The 21878-nt window shown below is 52.4% G+C and overlaps 1 protein-coding gene across 5 annotated transcripts in view; it reads left to right on the forward strand.

Moving 5' to 3' along the window:
* Positions 1-21878, forward strand: part of LOC141166984 (tetratricopeptide repeat protein 39A-like) — a 74093-nt gene that overhangs the window by 32189 nt on the left and 20026 nt on the right. For all 5 annotated transcript variants that reach the window (XM_073654246.1, XM_073654242.1, XM_073654244.1 and 2 more), the window contains 8 exons: positions 4129-4260; positions 4526-4581; positions 7121-7188; positions 8837-8901; positions 9053-9152; positions 10100-10165; positions 10316-10424; positions 15234-15301. In XM_073654246.1, the coding sequence (XP_073510347.1) occupies positions 4129-4260; positions 4526-4581; positions 7121-7188; positions 8837-8901; positions 9053-9152; positions 10100-10165; positions 10316-10424; positions 15234-15301 (664 nt within the window). The remainder of the gene's footprint in view (positions 1-4128; positions 4261-4525; positions 4582-7120; positions 7189-8836; positions 8902-9052; positions 9153-10099; positions 10166-10315; positions 10425-15233; positions 15302-21878) is intronic.

A 21878-nucleotide genomic window follows, 5' to 3' on the forward strand; every position in this document is an offset into this window, starting at 1 on the left:
CAGGGGTGTGTATACTTTTTCTTTCCATTGTATTCTCAACACTAGGAGTGCGAGGTATGGTATACTGTGCAATTAGGGCAAGCTAAAGATTCAGGTTACACTTTAGGAGCCCCCTCACAAGGAGGTGGCGACTGAAGCTTAGGACATAGGAAATTGCACTATTCTCCTATAAGGGCCCAGTATGGACAGAAGCTGATCCCTACACTTAGAGGACCACTCAACAGGGGCTCCCCTTTGATGCAAAGAAGGACCCCTACCTGATGACGGCACAACAAGAGCTGTAAGACATACAATTTACCTCTCTGCTGCTCAGCCGTGGTTTTGTAGATTTTCTGATGGACCATAAGGGTGGCTATGTTTAAAGGGGTTGGCCACCAATAAAATAGTAATGGCCAACCTCTTTAAATATGTTGCTGTGGTTTTCTTTAGGAATATTTTTCAAATTCTTGACTTCCTTCTAAACCAAAACCCAACAACGTCTTATTCCGGCACCTTCACTCTATGCTGGGGTTTCTTGCGCCGAGTAGGCCTCTGACATGATGACGCTCACGCCCAAGATATAGCCAGCAACTCATGTTGTGACGTCAAAATGTGCGTAGTGATGTTAGAGACCTACTCAACGTTGGGTGTTAAGATGCCAGAAGAGGACCTCACACGACGCAGACGGAGCTTAAGACCAAGCAAGGGGCGGTGAGACAGCCGATTGGTGGTGAGGGGATTATTATTATTTTTTTTTTTCTCCTTACATTTATTATTCTGAAGAGACCTCCGCGTAATGAGGAGCATCTGATTTCCAACTTAGAAATCGAGTTTCCTGGCCGAAGTCCAGAGAACGCTAATGTATCAGCATCCTTTCTAGTCAAATACAATAGTCCTTGTCAAAGTTTTAGGTATTTTTTGTTCCAAATTGTCACCTGCAGTGAAGTTCTACGATCTACAGTGATATCACACAGGGCAAAGTCTTTTCTTTCACTCCTAATCCCAAGATTATTTGTAGTCTCCGGGCTAAACATTTAGGATAAAGTAAATAACCGTCATCTTTAGGTCCATTGTCCTGAACTGCAGAGGAAAACGCATCACAAACATTATTTTTTGAAGCACAATACCAACCATGATAACGAGGTCAGATTACCGGTTATCAGTCACTGCACACATTCTGCTTAATCCGAGAAGAAGGGCACAGAGTTCCATTTACACTCTTGCACAGACAGACCTCATCATCCATCATCATAAGAAAGTGTATATGTGACGCCTCTACTCGTAAAGCCCGTGTTTTACCCTGGGTGTTCGGGGACTCTGTGTCGGGTCCTGTGATGGAGAGATGGGATGCAGCCGTGGCCCGGGCCCGACCCGTGCTCAGGGCCGTCACATTAGAAAGAGATGGTGTTGGCTTGTCCGGGTTGAGTGGCTAATTAACGACTACGCCACCTGTGGTGCCTGGTGAAGGGTCACCAGCGCCGCTACAGTCCGCCGAGGCCCGGTGTCATGGCGGCCAAAGTTCTCACTGCTCCCCACAGGCAGAGCAAGGCCTCATGGCAGGCAAACAGGATGGAGGGGGGTAGTAGTGCGAGGAGTACGGGCACCGCGTCGCATGGTATGGCGCATAATGAACAGTCCGGAGGCCATAGGGGTGAACTTCCAAGGCTTTACTCACTTAGAAATGATAGCGGGAAGGCGACTCCCTGCTCCCCGCGGAGTCCTGCGGCCACCAGGGACGGGGGTCCGACTACCTCCGAGAAAGTCCAGTGTTCGGTAGCGACCCTACACCAGAGTGTTCCTGCACTACAGACTTTACCCTTTCCCGTCTGTGCGTGTGTAGATAGGCCGGGTCTCCCTCTGAGCTCCTCTCAGGACTAGGGCACGGGTGGCAATTCCTCTCCATCCGATGCCCGGTGGGATCCTCAGGGCCTAACCGGGCTTTCCCGTCCAGGACGTAGAGTAGCAAGGTCGGGTATCGGGGGCCGGTACCCCTCTTGCAGCCGGAATCCCTCTGAATATATCAGCATGGCGAGGACAGGTGGCGTGCTCCGCTCTGTCTGCATCCTCCCCGGGACCCATTTGCTGGGGAGCCACACTCTAGAGCTCCCGGGCCTTCTTGATCCTGGTCCTCGGCCGGGTTGAGGCATTCCTGGTCTACAACCTACCTCTCGTCCCAAGGCCAGGGTACGAGGGCTGTGTCCCTTGCCGGTGCAGGCCCACACAGGATTTGACAGCACAGTACGACCACTAGAACAGACGACTTAGGACCAAGATCAAAGATGGCTTTTTATTAAATATGAAATCTGAAGTGTAACTAACTTGTAAGTCCTCCACCCTCACCCACTAACTGGTTCCTACCACTTTGTGTTCCTCAGTCTCCCTGTAACCAGGGGAGCAGCACCTAGTGCATACTAGCTCCCTCTGGTGGAGAAGTGTGGTGTTGGATGCAAAGGTTGGGTCACGACTATCACACTGGTCTTACCTCAGAGGAGGAACACTACACTCCATTAGAGAAGTGCAGCATTCCTGTGGCGGTCGAACCCTCAGGGGCGCCACATATATATGTATATACCACACACACACATTAGACTGTCGGCGGAACCAGTTGATATTGGCGTGTTCGGCCAACATTTGTCTTTTTATGGGGGGGGGGGGGGGCTTTACACTGTATTCCATCTCTCTATCTCTCTATCTCTATTTTTTTTTTTTATTAAGCCCCCCCATCCCCACCGCCATCCACGGGTCCGACCAACAGTGTCCTGTGTATGGTGGCCCCCCGACCAATGATGTTGGGGAAGGTAAGGATCCATCTGATTTCGGACTGCCGTTCCTTTTGTACTCTAGGGTTATGTGCACAAGACATTTTTCAGGGGCATCTTCTTAGTTACCCGCCTGAAAAAGTGCCAAAGAAATGCTCAAAAGAATGAACTGCAAAGTAAAAATGACCTGCTCATATCTTCAGTCTTTTGAGCTGCTTTTACCAGTTTCAGGTTCCCAAAGATGCTAAAAGGTTACGAGAGGTGACCTGACCATTCTTCAGGCTCCTTCCGAAGTTGTGCAGTTGTTTATACGATAAAAATAAAATAAAAAAAGAGAACAAAAAAAAGCTCATAAAATTTCCATAAAGAGGCCAAAAACCTGTCGGCGGCACTATCGTTCAGGCGGCAGCTACCTATTCTCCACTCCGCTAGGAACTGTAAACATTTGCGATCTTCTCTCTTTACACTTTAATTACATACTGTAACACAAAGATCTTCTTTTTAGCTAATCACAATCCAACCAACAGATCTTAAAAGCTCCTGGATCTAAAGCTAAAAAGACTTTATATAATTTCTTTACTATCATTTTGCTTCTATTTATATTTCAAAAACCTGTCACTTGTTCCAAAAATTTAAGACTAATACCTTGTAACAATCTGAGTTCCCCTGATTCTGTTGCTTTTTTCCGTTTTGCGCTGCGTCGCTCCATTGCTGAGATATTTACGTTTGTTGCTTTTGGAGCGCAGTATGTGAAATTGCTGCTTACAGACCAACTGGGATTTCCTCCAGAGTCGTATTTGGAGGCATGCACTTTTACCCTTCTTTCCCAGATGCTGCCAATCACAGCTCAGCAGCTGATCTGTGATAGGCAGCTTCTTTGAAAGAGTGGTAAAAGAGCACGCCCCCAGAGAAAACTCTGAAGAACACAGAGTTGGGCTCCAAGCAGAGATTTCACATGGTAAACTCCAAAAGCAATAAATGTGAATATGTCCGCAATGGAGCAACGCAGCTCGAAACGGAAAAGAGCAGCGTAATCGGCGGAGCTCAGGGATTTTTTGCAAGGTATTTAATCCAATTGTTTTGAGCAAGTAACAGGTCCTCTTTAAGACTTAAGGCTCCAAGCCTGTATACAGTTTTTTATGGTCACATATACATTGAAAAAATTCCTGTGAACACTTTGCCGGGTTTTCCACCCTGCTGTTAATGCTGTTTCGGGTCCGGAATTAAACTAAACCTATTTATGGTGGTCCATAATCATGGACAGAAAAGGAAATGGCTTCAGTTTCTGGGGGTGATGAGTGTATTTGTCTGATGCTATATAAATAAGGCTGGAAGCATAAAGCTAGCTTGTCACGAATTGGAATGAAATCTTCTCTTTCTTTGATCCCAGGGCTAAAGACAGCATGTACCACAGCCTTGTATATGGCACCATCCTGGAAATGCAGGCCATGATGACATTCGAACACGATGACCTCAGCAACGCTGGACAGGTGATGAAACAGGCACAAGACATCTGCCAGAGGTAACATTGCCTGGTTTATGGGAGAGATCCATTTTACGGGTTCCTTATAGTAAATTTAAGGAAATAATGAAATATGTTTTAATAACCGGAAAGGCTTTAGAGTAATTTATAAGAAGTGACCTGATGAGGGGTAAAAGTCTTCCATTGTGACTCCGTCCTAATAACTCCTGAAGCTGTGGAGTGGACATCCCCGTAACGCTCTCCAGACCGTGCCATACCCTCTCAGCCGCCATCAGATCAGCCTCATGTCATGCTATCTCTGCAGGTTTCGGAAGAAAACTTCCCTCATTAACAAATCCGGAGCGGAAATGTTTACAGAAGGTGAGATTACTATTATCAGTAAGTATTGTCTAGACTGGGTTCAAATGTAACAAAAAAAAAAAAGGCCGGAAAAGGGGCCCGCGGCGGCCACTGTGGCGGACGTATGTTCTCCCTGTGTTAACGTGGGTTTCCTCCAGGTTCTCCGGTTTTCTCCCACACTCCACTCCACAGACATACTGATAGGGAATGTAGATTGTGAACCCCAATGGGGACAGAGATGATGATGTCTGTAAAGCGCTTCAGAATATGATGCGCAATATAAGGAGGTAAAATAATAATTCTGCAGTGGAATGTCGCCAAATAACAATCACTGATTTTAGTTTGCTTTGAAATGGTGACCATAAGCACATTTTCCACTTGAAGTAAACCTGTCAGTATGTTTTTACATATGGAAGTAGTGGTACGGCTGTGTAGGGGCTTCTCCCTCAATAAAAATTATATCTTTTTTGTAAAGATCCGATGTGCCAGTCATGAGAAATATAGTGAGGAAGCCATGTGCAAATCAGGCTGGAGAAGCACTTGGGGCATGACAAAGCTCTTAAAAGAACTGACACGCCCCTGTGCACTTCCAGCCTCATCTACATATGACTTCTATAATTGATTTCTCATGATTTGGAGATCGGATTTCAACAAAAAAAGTATAGGTCACCTCTACTGGTCACTCACAGATTTTATTTTGGATTCAGGTCTGGGCTTTGGCTGTGGGTTATTCCAAAACTGTGATCTTCTTATGGTCAAGCCATTCTTTTGTTGATTTGGTCGCTTAGGTACGTAGTTGTGCTGAAAGGTGAAAATTAGGGTTGAGCGAGTATGTTCTGTCCGAGTATGCTCGTGCCGAGCTCCGAGTATTTACAGCTGCTCGGTGATATGGTTGAATCGCTCCCGTGTGCATGATTTGCAACTGTTTGACAGCTTTATTACATGTGAGGAATGTGTAAGAAATAGACATTCCTCACATGTAATAAAACTGTCAAACAGTCGCAAATCATGCACATGGGAGTGATTCAAACATATCACCGAGCAGCTGTAAATACTCGGAGCTCGGCCCGAGCATACTCGTCAAAAGGGTTAATAGAACATAATCGCTCAACACTAGTGAAAATTCTTTTCCTTTTTAGCAGAGGCCTGAAGGTTTTAATGCAAAATTGACTGATATTTGGTACTGTTCATAATTCCTCCTACTTGACTAAAGCCTCACTTTCAGCTGCTGAAAAACAACACCCAAAGCATAATGCTGCTTCCACCATGCCTCCCTGCAGGGATGATATTTTGGTGATGCTCAGTGTGGGCTTTGCACCTTTTGGAAATTTAGCCAAAAGGTTCAACCTTGGTCTCATCAGACCATAACACATTTCCACACATGCTTTTGTCAGACTTTGATGGTAGGTTTTGGTAAAACATAGTGGATTTGGATGCTTTTCTTTGTAAGAGCAGGATTTCCTCTTGCCATCCTACCCCACAGGCCAAACAAATGAAGAATAAAGGAGAATGTTGTCACATGCAGGACACAACCAGTAATTGCCAGAAATTCCTGCAGCTCCTTTAATGTTACTGTAGGCCTCTTTGCAGCCTCCAGGACCAGTTTTCTTCTTGTCAATTTTTGAGAGATGTTCGGTTCTAAGTAATGTCACTTGCCATTTCTTGATGAAGTCTTCAGTTTCCATGATATATCTAATGCTTGGGACATTTTTTTGTGCTCTTCTCCTGACTGATAACTTTCAGCAATGAGATCCCTTTGCTGTGTTGTCAGCTGTTGTGGCTTCTGCTGTAAAATGCAACTAAGAAAATGTCAGGAAAATCTTCCTAGAACAGCAAAGCTTTATATGGGGTTCATCAGAATCCCTGTAAATGATGGCAGCCATGCACTTGCTACTATGTAACATGAGGGTAAGATGTGCTAACACTTAGGCAATCTCTTTGTATTATTTTTGTAAATTTTATTTCCCCTTTTAAAAATGTTCTCAGCTTTTCTCAATGGATTTGTACAGATTACGGGCGACATTAAAGGTGGAAAAAGTTTGGGGATGATTCTGCTTGGTAGGATGACAAAATGACAAAAAATGTAAGTTAATTAGGGGTGTGTAGATTTTTTTTTTATCTAATGTATGTAAAAACTTTGACAGGTCCTGTCCCTTTATTAGAGGTGTTCATACACTTGTATGGCATCCTAGCAAACATTTCTGCAGTGTTTTTCTTTTTTGTTTTCTTTGTAAGGGGATGGTGGACACCCTTACAGACACAGCTCTGCGCCTTTAGCGTATGTTCACACTATATCTTTGTCAGGAGGTTTCCACTCTGAAACTCACCTGAAAAAGCATTCAGAAAACGCTCTCCATTTATATGTAAGAATGGTTTGTTGTTTGTGTCCAGGTTCCTGAGCATTTTTAGATCAGGAACATTCACCTGAGCTCATAGACCAGGACTGACAGTGCTGCCGTATATTCTGTAGTCCAGTAGTGTATAGCGGTGTGTATGTAACCTGATCGCTGCGGTGCGCGGAGCTGGCACACTGGTTATACTGGTGTCTTTCTTATTGCAGTTGAGGCACATGCAGAGGTTTGCTACGCTGAGTGTTTGCTACAACGGGCGGCTCTGATCTTCTTGCAGGTACGTCTGTCATCTCCATCTACCTATAAACTTCAAAGCCTCACACAACAGCGTACGACAGACCAACCCAGGGCTGTGTTACATCATCAGAGTCCTGAATATAAATTCTTCACATGAAAAGCACAGAATGAACCTATGTTCCCTATATACAAGAATATAACTACTATAATACTGCCCCCTATATACAAGAATATAACTACTATAATACTGCCCCCTATGTACACGAATATAACTACTATAATACTGCCCCCTATATACAAGAATATAACTACTATAATACTGCCCCCTATGTACAAGAATATAACTACTATAATACTGCCCCCTATATACAAGAATATAACTACTATAATACTGCCCCCTATGTACACGAATATAACTACTATAATACTGCCCCCTATATACAAGAATATAACTACTATAATACTGCCCCCTATGTACAAGAATATAACTACTATAATACTGCCCCTTATGTACAAGAATATAACTACTATAATACTGCTCCTATGTACAAGAATATAACTACTATAATACTGCTCCTATGTACAAGAATATAACTACTATAATACTGCCCCCTATATACAAGAATATAACTACTATAATACTGCCACTTATGTACAAGAATATAACTACTATAATACTGCTCCTATGTACAAGAATATAACTACTATAACACTGCTCCCTATGTACAAGAATATAACTGCTATAATACTGCCCCTATGTACAAGAATATAACTGCTATAATACTGCCCCCTATATACAAGAATATAACTACTATAATACTGCCCCTTATGTACAAGAATATAACTACTATAATACTGCTCCTATGTACAAGAATATAACTACTATAATACTGCCCCCTATATACAAGAATATAACTACTATAATACTGCCCCCTATGTACAAGAATATAACTACTATAATACTGCCCCCTATGGACAAGAATATAACTACTATAATACTGCTCCTATGTACAAGGATATAACTACTATAATACTGCCCCCTATATACAAGAATATAGCTACTATAATACTGCCCCCTATGTACAAGAATATAACCACTAGAATACTGCCCCCTATGTACAAGAATATAGCTACTATAATACTGCCCCCTATGTACAAGAAGATAACTACTATAATACTGCTCCTATGTACAAGAATATAACTACTATAATACTGCCCCCTATGTACAAGAATATAACTACTATAATACTGCTCCTATGTACAAGAATATAACTACTATAATATTGCCCCCTATGTACCAGAATATAACTACTATAATACTGCCCCCTATGTACCAGAATATAACTACTATAATACTGCTCCTATGTACAAGAATATAACTACTATAATACTGCTCCTATGTACAAGAATATAACTACTATAATACTGCTCCTATGTGCAAGAATATAACTACTATAATACTGCTCCTATGTACAAGAATATAACTACTATAATACTGCCCCCTATGTACCAGAATATAACTACTATAATACTGCCCCCTATGTACCAGAATATAACTACTATAATACTGCCCCTATGTACAAGAATATAACTGCTATAATACTGCTCCTATGTACAAGAATATAACTACTATAATACTGCTCCTATGTACAAGAATATAACTGCTATAAGTGTGTTTCTTTATGCAGGATGAGCATATGATCCATTTTATAAAGGGTGGGATGAAGGTTCGGAACAGTTACGCCATCTACAGGTGAGATCTGTGTGATGTGGAGAATGTGAATCCGTCCAGATGACTTTTTCCTCATATTATCGGCCTTCATCTGTTGCAGAACTACAACTCCCAGCATGCTCTGACAGCCTGATTATTTACAAATATATATTTTGATGTTTTTTATTTCCAGAGATCTTAATAGCTTCATACAGTCCAACGGCTTCCAGAAAGGAGAGTCTCACGCTCACCTCCAGGGCGGCATCTCGTTGGGTATTGGCGCTTTTAATTTGGTGAGTATAGTCCATACGGTATATACTGTCGGTGTCAATATGCTCCAATAGTCTGGAGACTGTATGATCACACGCCGTGTCGTTGGTCTCGTTGTGGATGATTTATTTGATGTCTTCATTGTACTTTTCTGTCTTCTTGCTGCCAGAGGACCTTTCTCCAGAGGTAAATGGATGTTTTTATCGTACATATGGTGGGGGAGGGGGATGGGGAAGTGCACCCACCATGGGTTCGTATTGGGGTAGTTGATAGGTGACCCTACTTAAAGGGGGTTTTCAGTCTTTCTCTGTGACTACTGACTTCTGGATCCCGACAGTGTGTTTTGCGCATGCTGTCAGGATTCTCCGGTGTTGTCAATGGGAGCGATTTTAATACTTACTGTCATGTGCCGACTAGTTGTGCTCGTCCTCTCTCAGCAGAAGCGCACTGAGACAGAACGAGCAATTCCCATACTCGCGGTCACATGACCACCCGCTCTCGCCATTCATACGGGAGAATCATGACAGTGTGCTCACTACACGCTGTCAGGATTCAGAAGTCTCCAGTCGTAGACTGATTGCCGACTATCATCCCAAGCCTGGCCTTCACCTTTCAAGGAGAACTAAAACTCTATACATCCTATTTTACTCCAGAGCTGTATTCACAATTCTGTTTTTTTTTCGTTGGAAACAGTCAGCAAGCTTGTGTCAGACACTCATCTAACAACTTAGCTCTGCTCCTATAATGCAGAGAAAAATGTATCTTCTGGCAGTGAAGACAAGGTCTGTGCAGACACTGAACCAGCAGGGCATGGAGGTAGATTTCAGATCTGAAGCTTGCAGAATTGTGAATGCAGCTCTGCAGTGCAATCCAGGCTGTAACTCTGTACAAGATATACAATGTGTGCACCTGTGGAAGTCGTACTCATGTACAGTAGCCGCCATGACTGACTTATCTTTGTTACCCTCAGACTTTATCCCTTTTTCCTCCGCGGATTCTGAAGATTCTGGAGTTTGCCGGCTTCTCTGGAGATAAGGTCTCTTTATATGATGTTATAGGGCTGTAATAGGGATGTAACTGGGCTGATGGCAACATAGACATTGTGGCCACATAGGTGCCAGCAGCGAGGGCTAACATGAGGTCTGCCGTGGCTCTGGTGGTCTTACCTTGTCTAATCACCCCTCAGGAATACGGCCTGACCCAGCTCCAGGAAGGGGCCACATCTTATAACCTGCGGTCCCTGCTGTGCACCATGCTCCTGCTGTGTTACTACACCTTCCTGAGCTTCGTCCTGGGTGAGTCTCCTCCTCATGGCTCCGGGATATGTCGTCCTCTGTGGCAGAATTGTAAATTGTCTGCCGATCACAGGACTCCCCCTGTGTTACCTGTACTTATGGGCTTCAGTGCAAACATTGGTCCAGGAGCCCAGTAACCCCCAGCAGGATATTAACCACATTGGCTGTTCTCTGCTCATAGACTATATCTCCAGATTAACTGAAGACCATGACTTGACCCCCACGTGAATTGCAGACCCACGACTTGACCCTGAAAAAAAAATTCCACCTAAATCACCAAATTATTGCAACCTCTCAGATTGCAGATTTTAAATTAATTTAGAACTGGAAGTAACACCCAGATTAAGTCAGACCTTAGACTGACACCCCAGAATTATTTCATTTTAGAAGTGGCAATTAGATTAACTGTAGAAACTAGACTTAAACCTCAAATTAAGGTAGTTATTAGAAGTAATCCCCCAAATTAAAGTAGACCATTTAAATTGGCCTCCTGAAATAACTTGAGAAACTAAACTAAGCCCACAAATTATTTAAATTAAATGATTGCAGATTCCAGGTTAGTGATCACTTGCCCCGCTGGGTGGATCTGCTGAGGGTCTCACACAGGGCCGGCTCCAGGTTTTTCTGGGCCCCGGGCGAAAGAGTCTCAGTGGACCCCTTTAACACATACCACGATTCATGATGCACAGATACCGCAGAGAAATATATATATATATATATATATATATATATATATATATATATATATATATATATATATATATATATATATATATATATATATATATATATATATATATATATATATAGTACAATGCAAAGATTTCACTTCATACATTACATGAGTGATATCTATTGAAAATTCCACAATAGCTCAGAAACCGGTGAATCGCTCCACACAGCATACTGGCCCCCATATAAGGCTCCATACAGCATACTGGCCCCCATATAAGGCCCCATACGGAATACTGGCCCCCATATAAGGCCCCATACGGAATACTGGCCCCCATATAAGGCCCCATACGGAATACTGGCCCCCATATAAGGCCCCATACGGAATACTGGCCCCCATATAAGGCCCCATACGGAATACTGGCCCCCATATAAGGCCACATACGGAATACTGGCCCCCATATAAGGCCCCATACGGAATACTGGCCCCCATATAAGGCCCCATACGGAATACTGGCCCCCATATAAGGCCCCATACGGAATACTGGCCCCCATATAAGGCCCCATACGGAATACTGGCCCCCATATAAGGCCCCATACGGAATACTGGCCCCCATATAAGGCCCCATACGGAATACTGGCCCCCATATAAGGCCCCATACGGAATACTGGCCCCCATATAAGGCCCCATACGGAATACTGGCCCCCATATAAGGCCCCATACGGAATACTGGCCCCCATATAAGGCCCCATACGGAATACTGGCCCCCATATAAGGCCCCATACGGAATACTGGCCCCCATATAAGGCCCCATACGGAATACTGGCCCCCATATAAGGCCCCATACGGAATACTGGCCCCCATATAAGGCCCCATACGGAATACTGGCCCCCAAATAAGGCCCCATACGGAATACTGGCCCCCATATAAGGCCCCATACGGAATACTGGCCCCCATATAAGGCCCCATACGGAATACTGGCCCCCATATAAGGCCCCATACGGAATACTGGCCCCCATATAAGGCCCCATACGGAATACTGGCCCCCATATAAGGCCCCATACGGAATACTGGCCCCCATATAAGGCCCCATACGGAATACTGGCCCCCATATAAGGCCCCATACGGAATACTGGCCCCCATATAAGGCCCCATACGGAATACTGGCCCCCATATAAGGCCCCATACGGAATACTGGCCCCCATATAAGGCTCCATACGGAATACTGGCCCCCATATAAGGCTCCATACGGAATACTGGCCCCCATATAAGGCCCCATACGGAATACTGGCCCCCAAATAAGGCCCCATACGGAATACTGGCCCCCAAATAAGGCCCCATACGGAATACTGGCCCCCATATAAGGCCCCATACGGAATACTGGCCCCCATATAAGGCCCCATACGGAATACTGGCCCCCATATAAGGCCCCATACGGAATACTGGCCCCCATATAAGGCCCCATACGGAATACTGGCCCCCATATAAGGCCCCATACGGAATACTGGCCCCCATATAAGGCCCCATACGGAATACTGGCCCCCAAATAAGGCCCCATACGGAATACTGGCCCCCATATAAGGCCCCATGCGGAATACTGGCCCCCATATAAGGCCCCATGCGGAATACTTTCCCCCATATATGGCTCCATGCGGAATACTGGCCCGCAAATAAGGCTCCATACGGAATACTGGCCCCCATATAAGGCTCCATACGGAATACTGGCCCCCATATAAGGCTCCATACGGAATACTGGCCCCCATATAAGGCTCCATACGGAATACTGGCCCCCATATAAGGCTCCATACGGAATACTGGCCCCCATATAAGGCTCCATACGGAATACTGGCCCCCATATAAGGCTCCATACGGAATACTGGCCCCCATATAAGGCTCCATACGGAATACTGGCCCCCATATAAGGCTCCATACGGAATACTGGCCCCCATATAAGGCTCCATACGGAATACTGGCCCCCATATAAGGCTCCATACGGAATACTGGCCTCCATATAACGCTCCATACAGGATACTGGTCCCCCTTATAAAGCTCCATACAGGATACTGGCCCCCATATAATGCTCCATGCAGGCTGTTTACCCCCCACATAATGCCCCATACAGGCTATCCCCCCCCCCCCTTATAATGCTCCATGCAGGCTGTACCCCCCACATAATGCCCCATACAGGCTGCCCCCCCCCCCTTATAATGCTCCATGCAGGCTGTTCCCCCCACATAAAGCATTATGCAGGCTGTCCCCCCCCCCCCCTTATAATGCTCCATGCAGGCTGTACCCCCCTCATAATGCCCTATACAGACTGCCCCCCCCCCCCCTTATAATGCTCCATGCAGGCTGTTCCCCCCCCCCCCCCCACATAAAGCATTATGCAGGCTGTCCCCCCCCCCCTTATAATGCTCCATGCAGGCTGTACCCCCCTCATAATGCCCCATACAGACTGTCCCCCCCCCCCCCCCCCTTATAATGCCCCATGCAGGCTGTCACCCCCCTTATAATGCCCCATGCAGGCTGTCACCCCAACTCTTTATAATGCCCCATGCAGGATGTACCCCCCCTCTTTATAAGGCCCCATGCAGGATGTCACCCCCCTCTTTATAATGCCCCATGCAGGATGTCGCCCCCCTCTCTTTATAATGCCCCATGCAGGATGTCACCCCCTCTCTTTATAATGCCCCATGCAGGATGTCACCCCCTCTCTTTATAATGCCCCATGCAGGATGTCACCCCCCTCTCTTTATAATGCCCCATGCAGGATGTCACCCCCTCTCTTTATAATGCCCCATGCAGGATGTCACCCCCCTCTCTTTATAATGCCCCATGCAGGATGTCATCCCCCTCTCTTTATAATGCCCCATGCAGGATGTCACGACCCTCTCTTTATAATGCCCCATGCAGGATGTCACGACCCTCTCTTTATAATGCCCCATGCAGGATGTCACGACCCTCTCTTTATAATGCCCCATGCAGGATGTCACCCCCTCTCTTTATAATGCCCCATGCAGGATGTCACCCCCCTCTCTTTATAATGCCCCATGCAGGATGTCACCCCCCTCTCTCTATAATGCCCCATGCAGGATGTCACCCCCCCTCTCTCTATAATGCCCCATGCAGGATGTCACCCCCCCCTCTCTTTATAATGCCCCATGCAGGCTGTCACCCCCTCTCTCTATAATGCCCCATGCAGGCTGTCACCCCCTCTCTCTATAATGCCCCATGCAGGATGTCACCCCCTCTTTCTATAATGCCCCATGCAGGATGTCACCCCCCTCTCTTTATAATGCCCCTTGCAGGATATCACCCCCCCTATCTTTATAATGCCCCATGCAGGATGTCACCCCCCCCCCCTCTCTCTATAATGCCCCATGCAGGCTGTCACCCCCTCTCTCTATAATGCCCCATGCAGGCTGTCACCCCCTCTCTCTATAATGCCCCATGCAGGATGTCACCCCCTCTCTCTATAATGCCCCATGCAGGATGTCACCCCCCCCTCTCTTTATAATGCCCCATGCAGGATGTCACCCTTCCCTCTCTTTATAATGCCCCATGCAGGATGTCGCTGTTATCTTCCCGCTGTGCGCTCCCTGTGATGGCTCAGGGGAGGGTGCGGTGGAAAGACGTCACCGCGCCCTCTGACCTGAGACGTCACAGGGAGCGCAGAGCAGGAAGACAGCGGATCTGCGGAGGCACGGGGAGAGGTAAGTATCCGGCTGCCAGGGCCCTGAGCAAGCGGGGGAGAAGGGCGGGCGCTGACACCGCTCCCCTCCACCCATAGCCCGGCGGGCTGCGCGACCGCCAGTGGGCCCCTCTGCCTGCTCAGGGCCCCGGCACTTGCCCGGGTGCTGATGCCGGCCCTGGTCTCACAAGATAGACTCTAGAGGATAGGCATAGGTGGAAGGCTGATGTAAGGGAGTCCAGTGGGACTACAGCTTGGGCTTTGTCGGGGGGTGGCCAATGAAAGTCCATGAACAGCTAATTTGGACTAGGATCTATGAGGTAATACTTGGAAGAAGCCGACCTCACAGTCCGGAGAGCTGCAAACGTCGATTGAATGTCTATGACCAGATGCATTCAAAGAACCAGGTGGGCACGGTCATAGGGGTCTTCCTCATGTCTTACAGGAATTGGTGAGGAAGACGTCACCGAAGCAGATTCCCTTCTTCAGCCGTATCTCGGCCGATATCCTAAGGTGAGGATGGATTTTCCGAGGAGGAATCATGAGAAATATGACAGTGTTCTACCTATAATGTCCATCAGCTGCTGGGGGCTCCGAACCTCCATTATCATGTATGGTGCTACTGTCCCCTGGCAGTGTTTACATCAGGTTTTTATGTAGGCTCACACATCTTGATCTTTACAGAAGGCTTTTCATCAGTCTCTTAATTATCGCTGTCAGGATAACAATGACTGATAACACCTCTATATACAGTAGATAACACAGGATCCACCATTCACAATAGGTGATGTCACAGCTCACCGCCTCCTCCTCCTGTACAATGACTGATAACACCTCTATATACAGTAGATAACACAGGATCCACCATTCACAATAGGTGATGTCACAGCTCACCGCCTCCTCCTCCTGTACAATGACTGATAACACCTCTATATACAGTAGATAACACATGATCCACCATTCACAATAGGTGATGTCACAGCTCACCTCCTCCTCCTCCTGTACAATGACTGATAACACCTCTATATACAGTAGATAACACAGGATCCACCATTCACAATAGGTGATGTCACAGCTCACCGCCTCCTCCTCCTGTACAATGACTGATAACACCTCTATATACAGTAGATAACAGGATCCACCATTCACAACAGCTGATGTCACAGTTCACCTCCTCCCCCTCCTGTACAATGACTGATAACACCTCTATATACAGTAGATAACAGGATCCACCATTCACAACAGCTGATGTCACAGTTCACCTCCTCCCCCTCCTGTACAATCACTGATAACACCTCTATATATCAAAATCTGCACAACAGAGAAAGGAAATAATAAATGAAAAAATGTGTTATTCAGCTCTTCGGCCTTTGTATTATAAAGTAGGAAGTTTAGTATGTAAAGTGTTAATAGATCCTTGGTCGCCAGGTGAAAAATGTCCAGCATTTGCTCTTATTTTATCCCCTCTGATCCCCTGAGTTTGTTGCTGCTGTGTTTTTGTTTTTTTCTTTTTGTTAATTTCCCCATACGGTTGCAGAGATATGAGCCTTTTATTTAGTGCAGATTATGGTCTATACAAGGGGGCGTGGCCGTCAGCCTTGGGGGGCGTGGCCGTCAGCCTTGGGGGGCGTGGCCGTCAGCCTTGGGGGGCGTGGCCGTCAGCCTTGGGGCGTGGCCGTCAGCCTTGGGGGGCGTGGCTGTCAGAGCCTCAGGGGGTGTGTGGGGTGTGGCTGTCTGAGCCTCAGGGGTGTGTGGGGTGTGGCTGTCTGAGCCTCAGGGGTGGGGGGGGTGTGGCTGTCTGAGCCTCAGGGGTGGGGGGGGGGGTGTGGCTGTCTGAGCCTCAGGGGTGGGGGGGGTGTGTGGCTGTCTGAGCCTCAGGGGTGGGGGGGGGTGTGGCTGTCTGAGCCTCAGGGGTGGGGGGGGGTGTGGCTGTCTGAGCCTCAGGGGTGGGGGTGGGGGGGTGTGGCTGTCTGAGCCTCAGGGGTGGGGGTGGGGGGGTGTGGCTGTCTGAGCCTCAGGGGTGGGGGTGGGGGGGTGTGGCTGTCTGAGCCTCAGGGGTGGGGGGTGTGTGGCTGTCTGAGCCTCAGGGGTGGGGGGGGGGTGTGGCTGTCTGAGCCTCAGGGGTGGGGGGGGTGTGGCTGTCTGAGCCTCAGGGGTGGGGGGGGTGTGGCTGTCTGAGCCTCAGGGGTGGGGGGGTGTGTGGCTGTCTGAGCTCAGGGGTGGGGGGGGTGTGGTTGTCTGAGCCTCAGGGGTGGGGGGGGGGTGTGGTTGTCTGAGCCTCAGGGGTGGGGGGGGTGTGTGGTTGTCTGAGCCTCAGGGGTGGGGGGGGGGTGTGGCTGTCTGAGCCTCAGGGGTGGGGGGGGTGTGGCTGTCTGAGCCTCAGGGGTGGGGGGTGTGTGGCTGTCTGAGCCTCAGGGGTGGGGGTGTGGCTGTCTGAGCCTCAGGGGTGGGGGGGGGGTGTGGCTGTCTGAGCCTCAGGGGTGGGGGGGGTGTGGCTGTCTGAGCCTCAGGGGTGGGGGGGGTGTGGCTGTCTGAGCCTCAGGGGTGGGGGGGGGTGTGGCTGTCTGAGCCTCAGGGGTGGGGGGGGTGTGGTTGTCTGAGCCTCAGGGGTGGGGGGGTGTGGTTGTCTGAGCCTCAGGGGTGGGGGGGTGTGGCTGTCTGAGCCTCAGGGGTGGGGGGGTGTGGCTGTCTGAGCCTCAGGGGTGGGGGGTGTGGCTGTCTGAGCCTCAGGGGTGGGGGGGTGTGGCTGTCTGAGCCTCAGGGGTGGGGGTGTGTGGCTGTCTGAGCCTGGGGGTAGGGGGGGTGGCTGTCTGAGCCTGGGGGTGGGGGGGGTGGCTGTCAGAGCCTCAGGGGGGGGGCGTGGCTGTCAGGGGGTGTGGCTGTCAGGGGGTGGGGGGGTGGCTGTCAGAGCCTGGGGGTGGGGTGGGGGTGGCTGTCAGAGCCTCAGGGGGGGGCGTGGCTCTCAGAGCCTGGGGGTGGGGTGTGGCTGTCAGGGGGTGTGGCTGTCAGGGGGTGTGGCTGTCAGGGGGTGTGGCTGTCAGGGGGTGTGGCTGTCAGGGGGTGTGGCTGTCAGGGGGTGTGGCTGTCAGGGGGTGTGGCTGTCAGGGGGTGTGGCTGTCAGGGGGGTGTGGCTGTCAGGGGGTGTCGCTGTCAGGGGGTGTGGCTGTCAGGGGGTGGGGGGGTGTGGCTGTCTGAGCCTCAGGGGTGGGGGGGTGTGGCTGTCTGAGCCTCAGGGGTGGGGGGGTGTGGCTGTCTGAGCCTCAGGGGTGGGGGGGTGTGGCTGTCTGAGCCTCAGGGGTGGGGGGGTGTGGCTGTCTGAGCCTCAGGGGTGGGGGGGTGTGGCTGTCTGAGCCTCAGGGGTGGGGGGGTGTGGCTGTCTGAGCCTCAGGGGTGGGGGGGGTGGCTGTCTGAGCCTCAGGGGTGGGGGGGGGGTGGCTGTCTGAGCCTCAGGGGTGGGGGGGGGTGGCTGTCTGAGCCTCAGGGGTGGGGGGGGTGGCTGTCTGAGCCTCAGGGGTGGGGGGGGGTGGCTGTCTGAGCCTCAGGGGTGGGGGGGGGTGGCTGTCTGAGCCTCAGGGGTGGGGGGGGGTGGCTGTCTGAGCCTCAGGGGTGGGGGGGGGTGGCTGTCTGAGCCTCAGGGGTGGGGGGGGGTGGCTGTCTGAGCCTCAGGGGTGGGGGGGGGTGGCTGTCTGAGCCTCAGGGGTGGGGGGGGGTGGCTGTCTGAGCCTCAGGGGTGGGGGGGGTGGCTGTCTGAGCCTCAGGGGTGGGGGGGGGTGGCTGTCTGAGCCTCAGGGGTGGGGGGGGGGTGGCTGTCTGAGCCTCAGGGGTGGGGGGGGGTGGCTGTCTGAGCCTCAGGGGTGGGGGGGGGTGGCTGTCTGAGCCTCAGGGGTGGGGGGGGTGGCTGTCAGGGGGTGTGGCTGTCAGGGGGTGGGGGGGTGGCTGTCAGAGCCTCAGGGGGGGGCGTGGCTGTCAGAGCCTGGGGGTGGGGTGTGGCTGTCAGGGGGTGTGGCTGTCAGGGGGTGGGGGGGTGGCTGTCAGAGCCTCAGGGGGGGGTGTGGCTGTCAGGGGGTGGGGGGGTGGCTGTCTGAGCCTCAGGGTGGGGGGGTGGCTGTCTGAGCCTCAGGGGTGGGGGGTGTGGCTGTCTGAGCCTCAGGGGTGGGGGGGTGGCTGTCTGAGCCTCAGGGTGGGGTGTGGCTGTCTGAGCCTCAGGGGTGGGGTGTGGCTGTCAGAGCCTGGGGGTGGGGTGTGGCTGTCAGAGCCTGGGGGTGGGGTGTGGCTGTCAGGGGGTGGGGGGGGTGGCTGTCTGAGCCTCAGGGGTGGGGGGGTGGCTGTCTGAGCCTCAGGGGTGGGGGGTGTGGCTGTCTGAGCCTCAGGGGTGGGGGGGGTGGCTGTCTGAGCCTCAGGGGTTGGGGGGGTGGCTGTCTGAGCCTCAGGGGTGGGGGGGGTGGCTGTCTGAGCCTCAGGGGGGGTGTGGCTGTCAGGGGGGTGTGGCTGTCAGGGGGGGTGGCTGTTCAGGGGGTGTGGCTGTCAGGGGGTGTGGCTGTCAGGGGGTGTGGCTGTCAGGGGGTGTGGCTGTCAGGGGGTGTGGCTGTCAGGGGGTGTGGCTGTCAGGGGGTGTGGCTGTCAGGGGGTGTGGCTGTCAGGGGGTGTGGCTGTCAGGGGTGTGGGGCGGGCTGTCTGAGCCTCAGGGGGGGGGGCTGTTGAGCCTCGGTGTGGGGGGGTGTGGCTGTCTGAGCCTCAGTGGCGGGGGTGGTGGCTGTCAGAGCCTCAGGGGTGGGGGTGTGTGGCTGTCAGAGCCTCAGGGGGGCGTGGCTGTGAGGGGGTGTGGCTGTCAGGGGGTGGGGGGGTGGCTGTCAGAGCCTCAGGGGTGGGGGGGGCTGTAGGCCTCAGGGGGGGGGCGTGGCTGTCAGAGCCTGGGGGTGGGGTGTGGCTGTCAGGGGGTGTGGCTGTCAGGGGGTGGGGGGGTGGCTGTCTGAGCCTCAGGGGTGGGGGGGGTGGCTGTCTGAGCCTCAGGGGTGGGGGGGTGGCTGTCTGAGCCTCAGGGGTGGGGTGGCTGTCTGAGCCTCAGGGGTGGGGGGGGGTGGCTGTCTGAGCCTCAGGGGTGGGGGGGGTGGCTGTCTGAGCCTCGGGGGGAGGGGGGTGGCTGTCTGAGCCTCAGGGGTGGGGGGGTGGCTGTCTGAGCCTCAGGGGGGGGGTGGCTGTCTGAGCCTCAGGGGGGGGGGGTGGCTGTCTGAGCCTCAGGTTGGGGGGTGGCTGTCTGAGCCTCAGGGGTGGGGGGGGTGTGGCTGTCTGAGCCTCAGGGGTGGGGGGGGTGTGGCTGTCTGAGCCTCAGGGGTGGGGGTGTGTGGCTGTCTGAGCCTCAGGGGTGGGGGGGGTGTGGCTGTCTGAGCCTCAGGGGTGGGGGTGTGTGGCTGTCTGAGCCTCAGGGGTGGGGGGGGGGTGTGGCTGTCTGAGCCTCAGGGGTGGGGGTGTGTGGCTGTCTGAGCCTCAGGGGTGGGGGGGGGTGTGGCTGTCTGAGCCTCAGGGGTGGGGGGGTGTGGCTGTCTGAGCCTCAGGGGTGGGGGGGGTGTGGCTGTCTGAGCCTCAGGGGTGGGGGGTGTGGCTGTCTGAGCCTCAGGGGTGGGGGGAGTGTGGCTGTCTGAGCCTCAGGGGTGGGGGGAGTGTGGCTGTCTGAGCCTCAGGGGTGGGGGGAGTGTGGCTGTCTGAGCCTCAGGGGTGGGGGGAGTGTGGCTGTCTGAGCCTCAGGGGTGGGGGGAGTGTGGCTGTCTGAGCCTCAGGGGTGGGGGGAGTGTGGCTGTCTGAGCCTCAGGGGTGGGGGGAGTGTGGCTGTCTGAGCCTCAGGGGTGGGGGGAGTGTGGCTGTCTGAGCCTCAGGGGTGGGGGGAGTGTGGCTGTCAGAGCCTGGGGGTGGGGGGGGTGGCTGTCAGAGCCTGGGGGTGGGGTGAGTGTGGCTGTCAGAGCCTCGGGGTGAGTGTGGCTGTCAGAGCCTGGGGGTGGGGGGGGTGGCTGTCAGAGCCTCAGGGGGGGGCGTGGCTGTCAGAGCCTGGGGGTGGGGTGTGGCTGTCAGGGGGTGGGGGGGTGGCTGTCAGAGCCTCAGGGGGGGCGTGGCTGTCAGAGCCTGGGGGTGGGGTGTGACTGTCAGGGGGTGTGGCTGTCAGGGGGTGGGGGGGTGGCTGTCAGAGCCTGGGGGTGGGGGGGGTGGCTGTCAGAGCCTCGGGGGGGGCGTGGCTGTCAGAGCCTGGGGGTGGGGTGTGGCTGTCAAGGGGTGTGGCTGTCAGGGGGTGGGGGGGTGGCTGTCAGAGCCTCAGGGGCGGGGGGCGTGGCTGTCTGAGCCTCAGGGGTGGGGGGGTGGCTGTCTGAGCCTCAGGGGTGGGGGGAGTGTGGCTGTCTGAGCCTGGGGGTGGGGGGGTGGCTGTCAGAGCCTGGGGGTGGGGGGGGTGGCTGTCAGAGCCTCAGGGGGGGCGTGGCTGTCAGAGCCTGGGGGTGGGGTGTGACTGTCAGGGGGTGGGGGTGTGGCTGTCAGGGGGTGGGGGGGTGGCTGTCAGGGGGTGGGGGGGTGGCTGTCAGGGGGTGGGGGGGTGGCTGTCAGAGCCTCAGGGGTGGGGGGTGTGGCTGTCTGAGACTCGGGTGGGGGGGGTGGCTGTCTGAGCCTCAGGGGTGGGGGTGGGGGGTGGCTGTCTGAGCCTCAGGGGTGGGGGGGGGTGGCTGTCTGAGCCTCAGGGGTGGGGGGGGTGGCTGTCAGGGGCGGGGGGCATGGCTGCCAGAGCCTGGGGGTGGGGGTGGTGGCTGTCTGAGCCTCAGGGGTGGGGGTGGGTGGCTGTCTGAGCCTTAGGGGTGGGGGGGGGTGGCTGTCTGAGCCTCAGGGGTGGGGGTGGGTGGCTGTCTGAGCCTCAGGGGTGGGGGGGGTGGCTGTCTGAGCCTCAGGGGTGGGGGGGGTGGCTGTCTGAGCCTCAGGGGTGGGGGGGGTGGCTGTCTGAGCCTCAGGGGTGGGGGGTGGCTGTCTGAGCCTCAGGGGTGGGGGGTGGCTGTCTGAGCCTCAGGGGTGGGTGGGGGGGTGGCTGTCTGAGCCTCAGGGGTGGGGGGGGGGTGGCTGT

The sequence above is a fragment of the Phyllobates terribilis genome, unplaced genomic scaffold (genome assembly GCF_046119375.1).
Source record: "Phyllobates terribilis strain yellow unplaced genomic scaffold, ASM4611937v1 Scaffold_11__3_contigs__length_659146591, whole genome shotgun sequence".
Lineage (NCBI taxonomy): Eukaryota > Metazoa > Chordata > Amphibia > Anura > Dendrobatidae > Phyllobates > Phyllobates terribilis.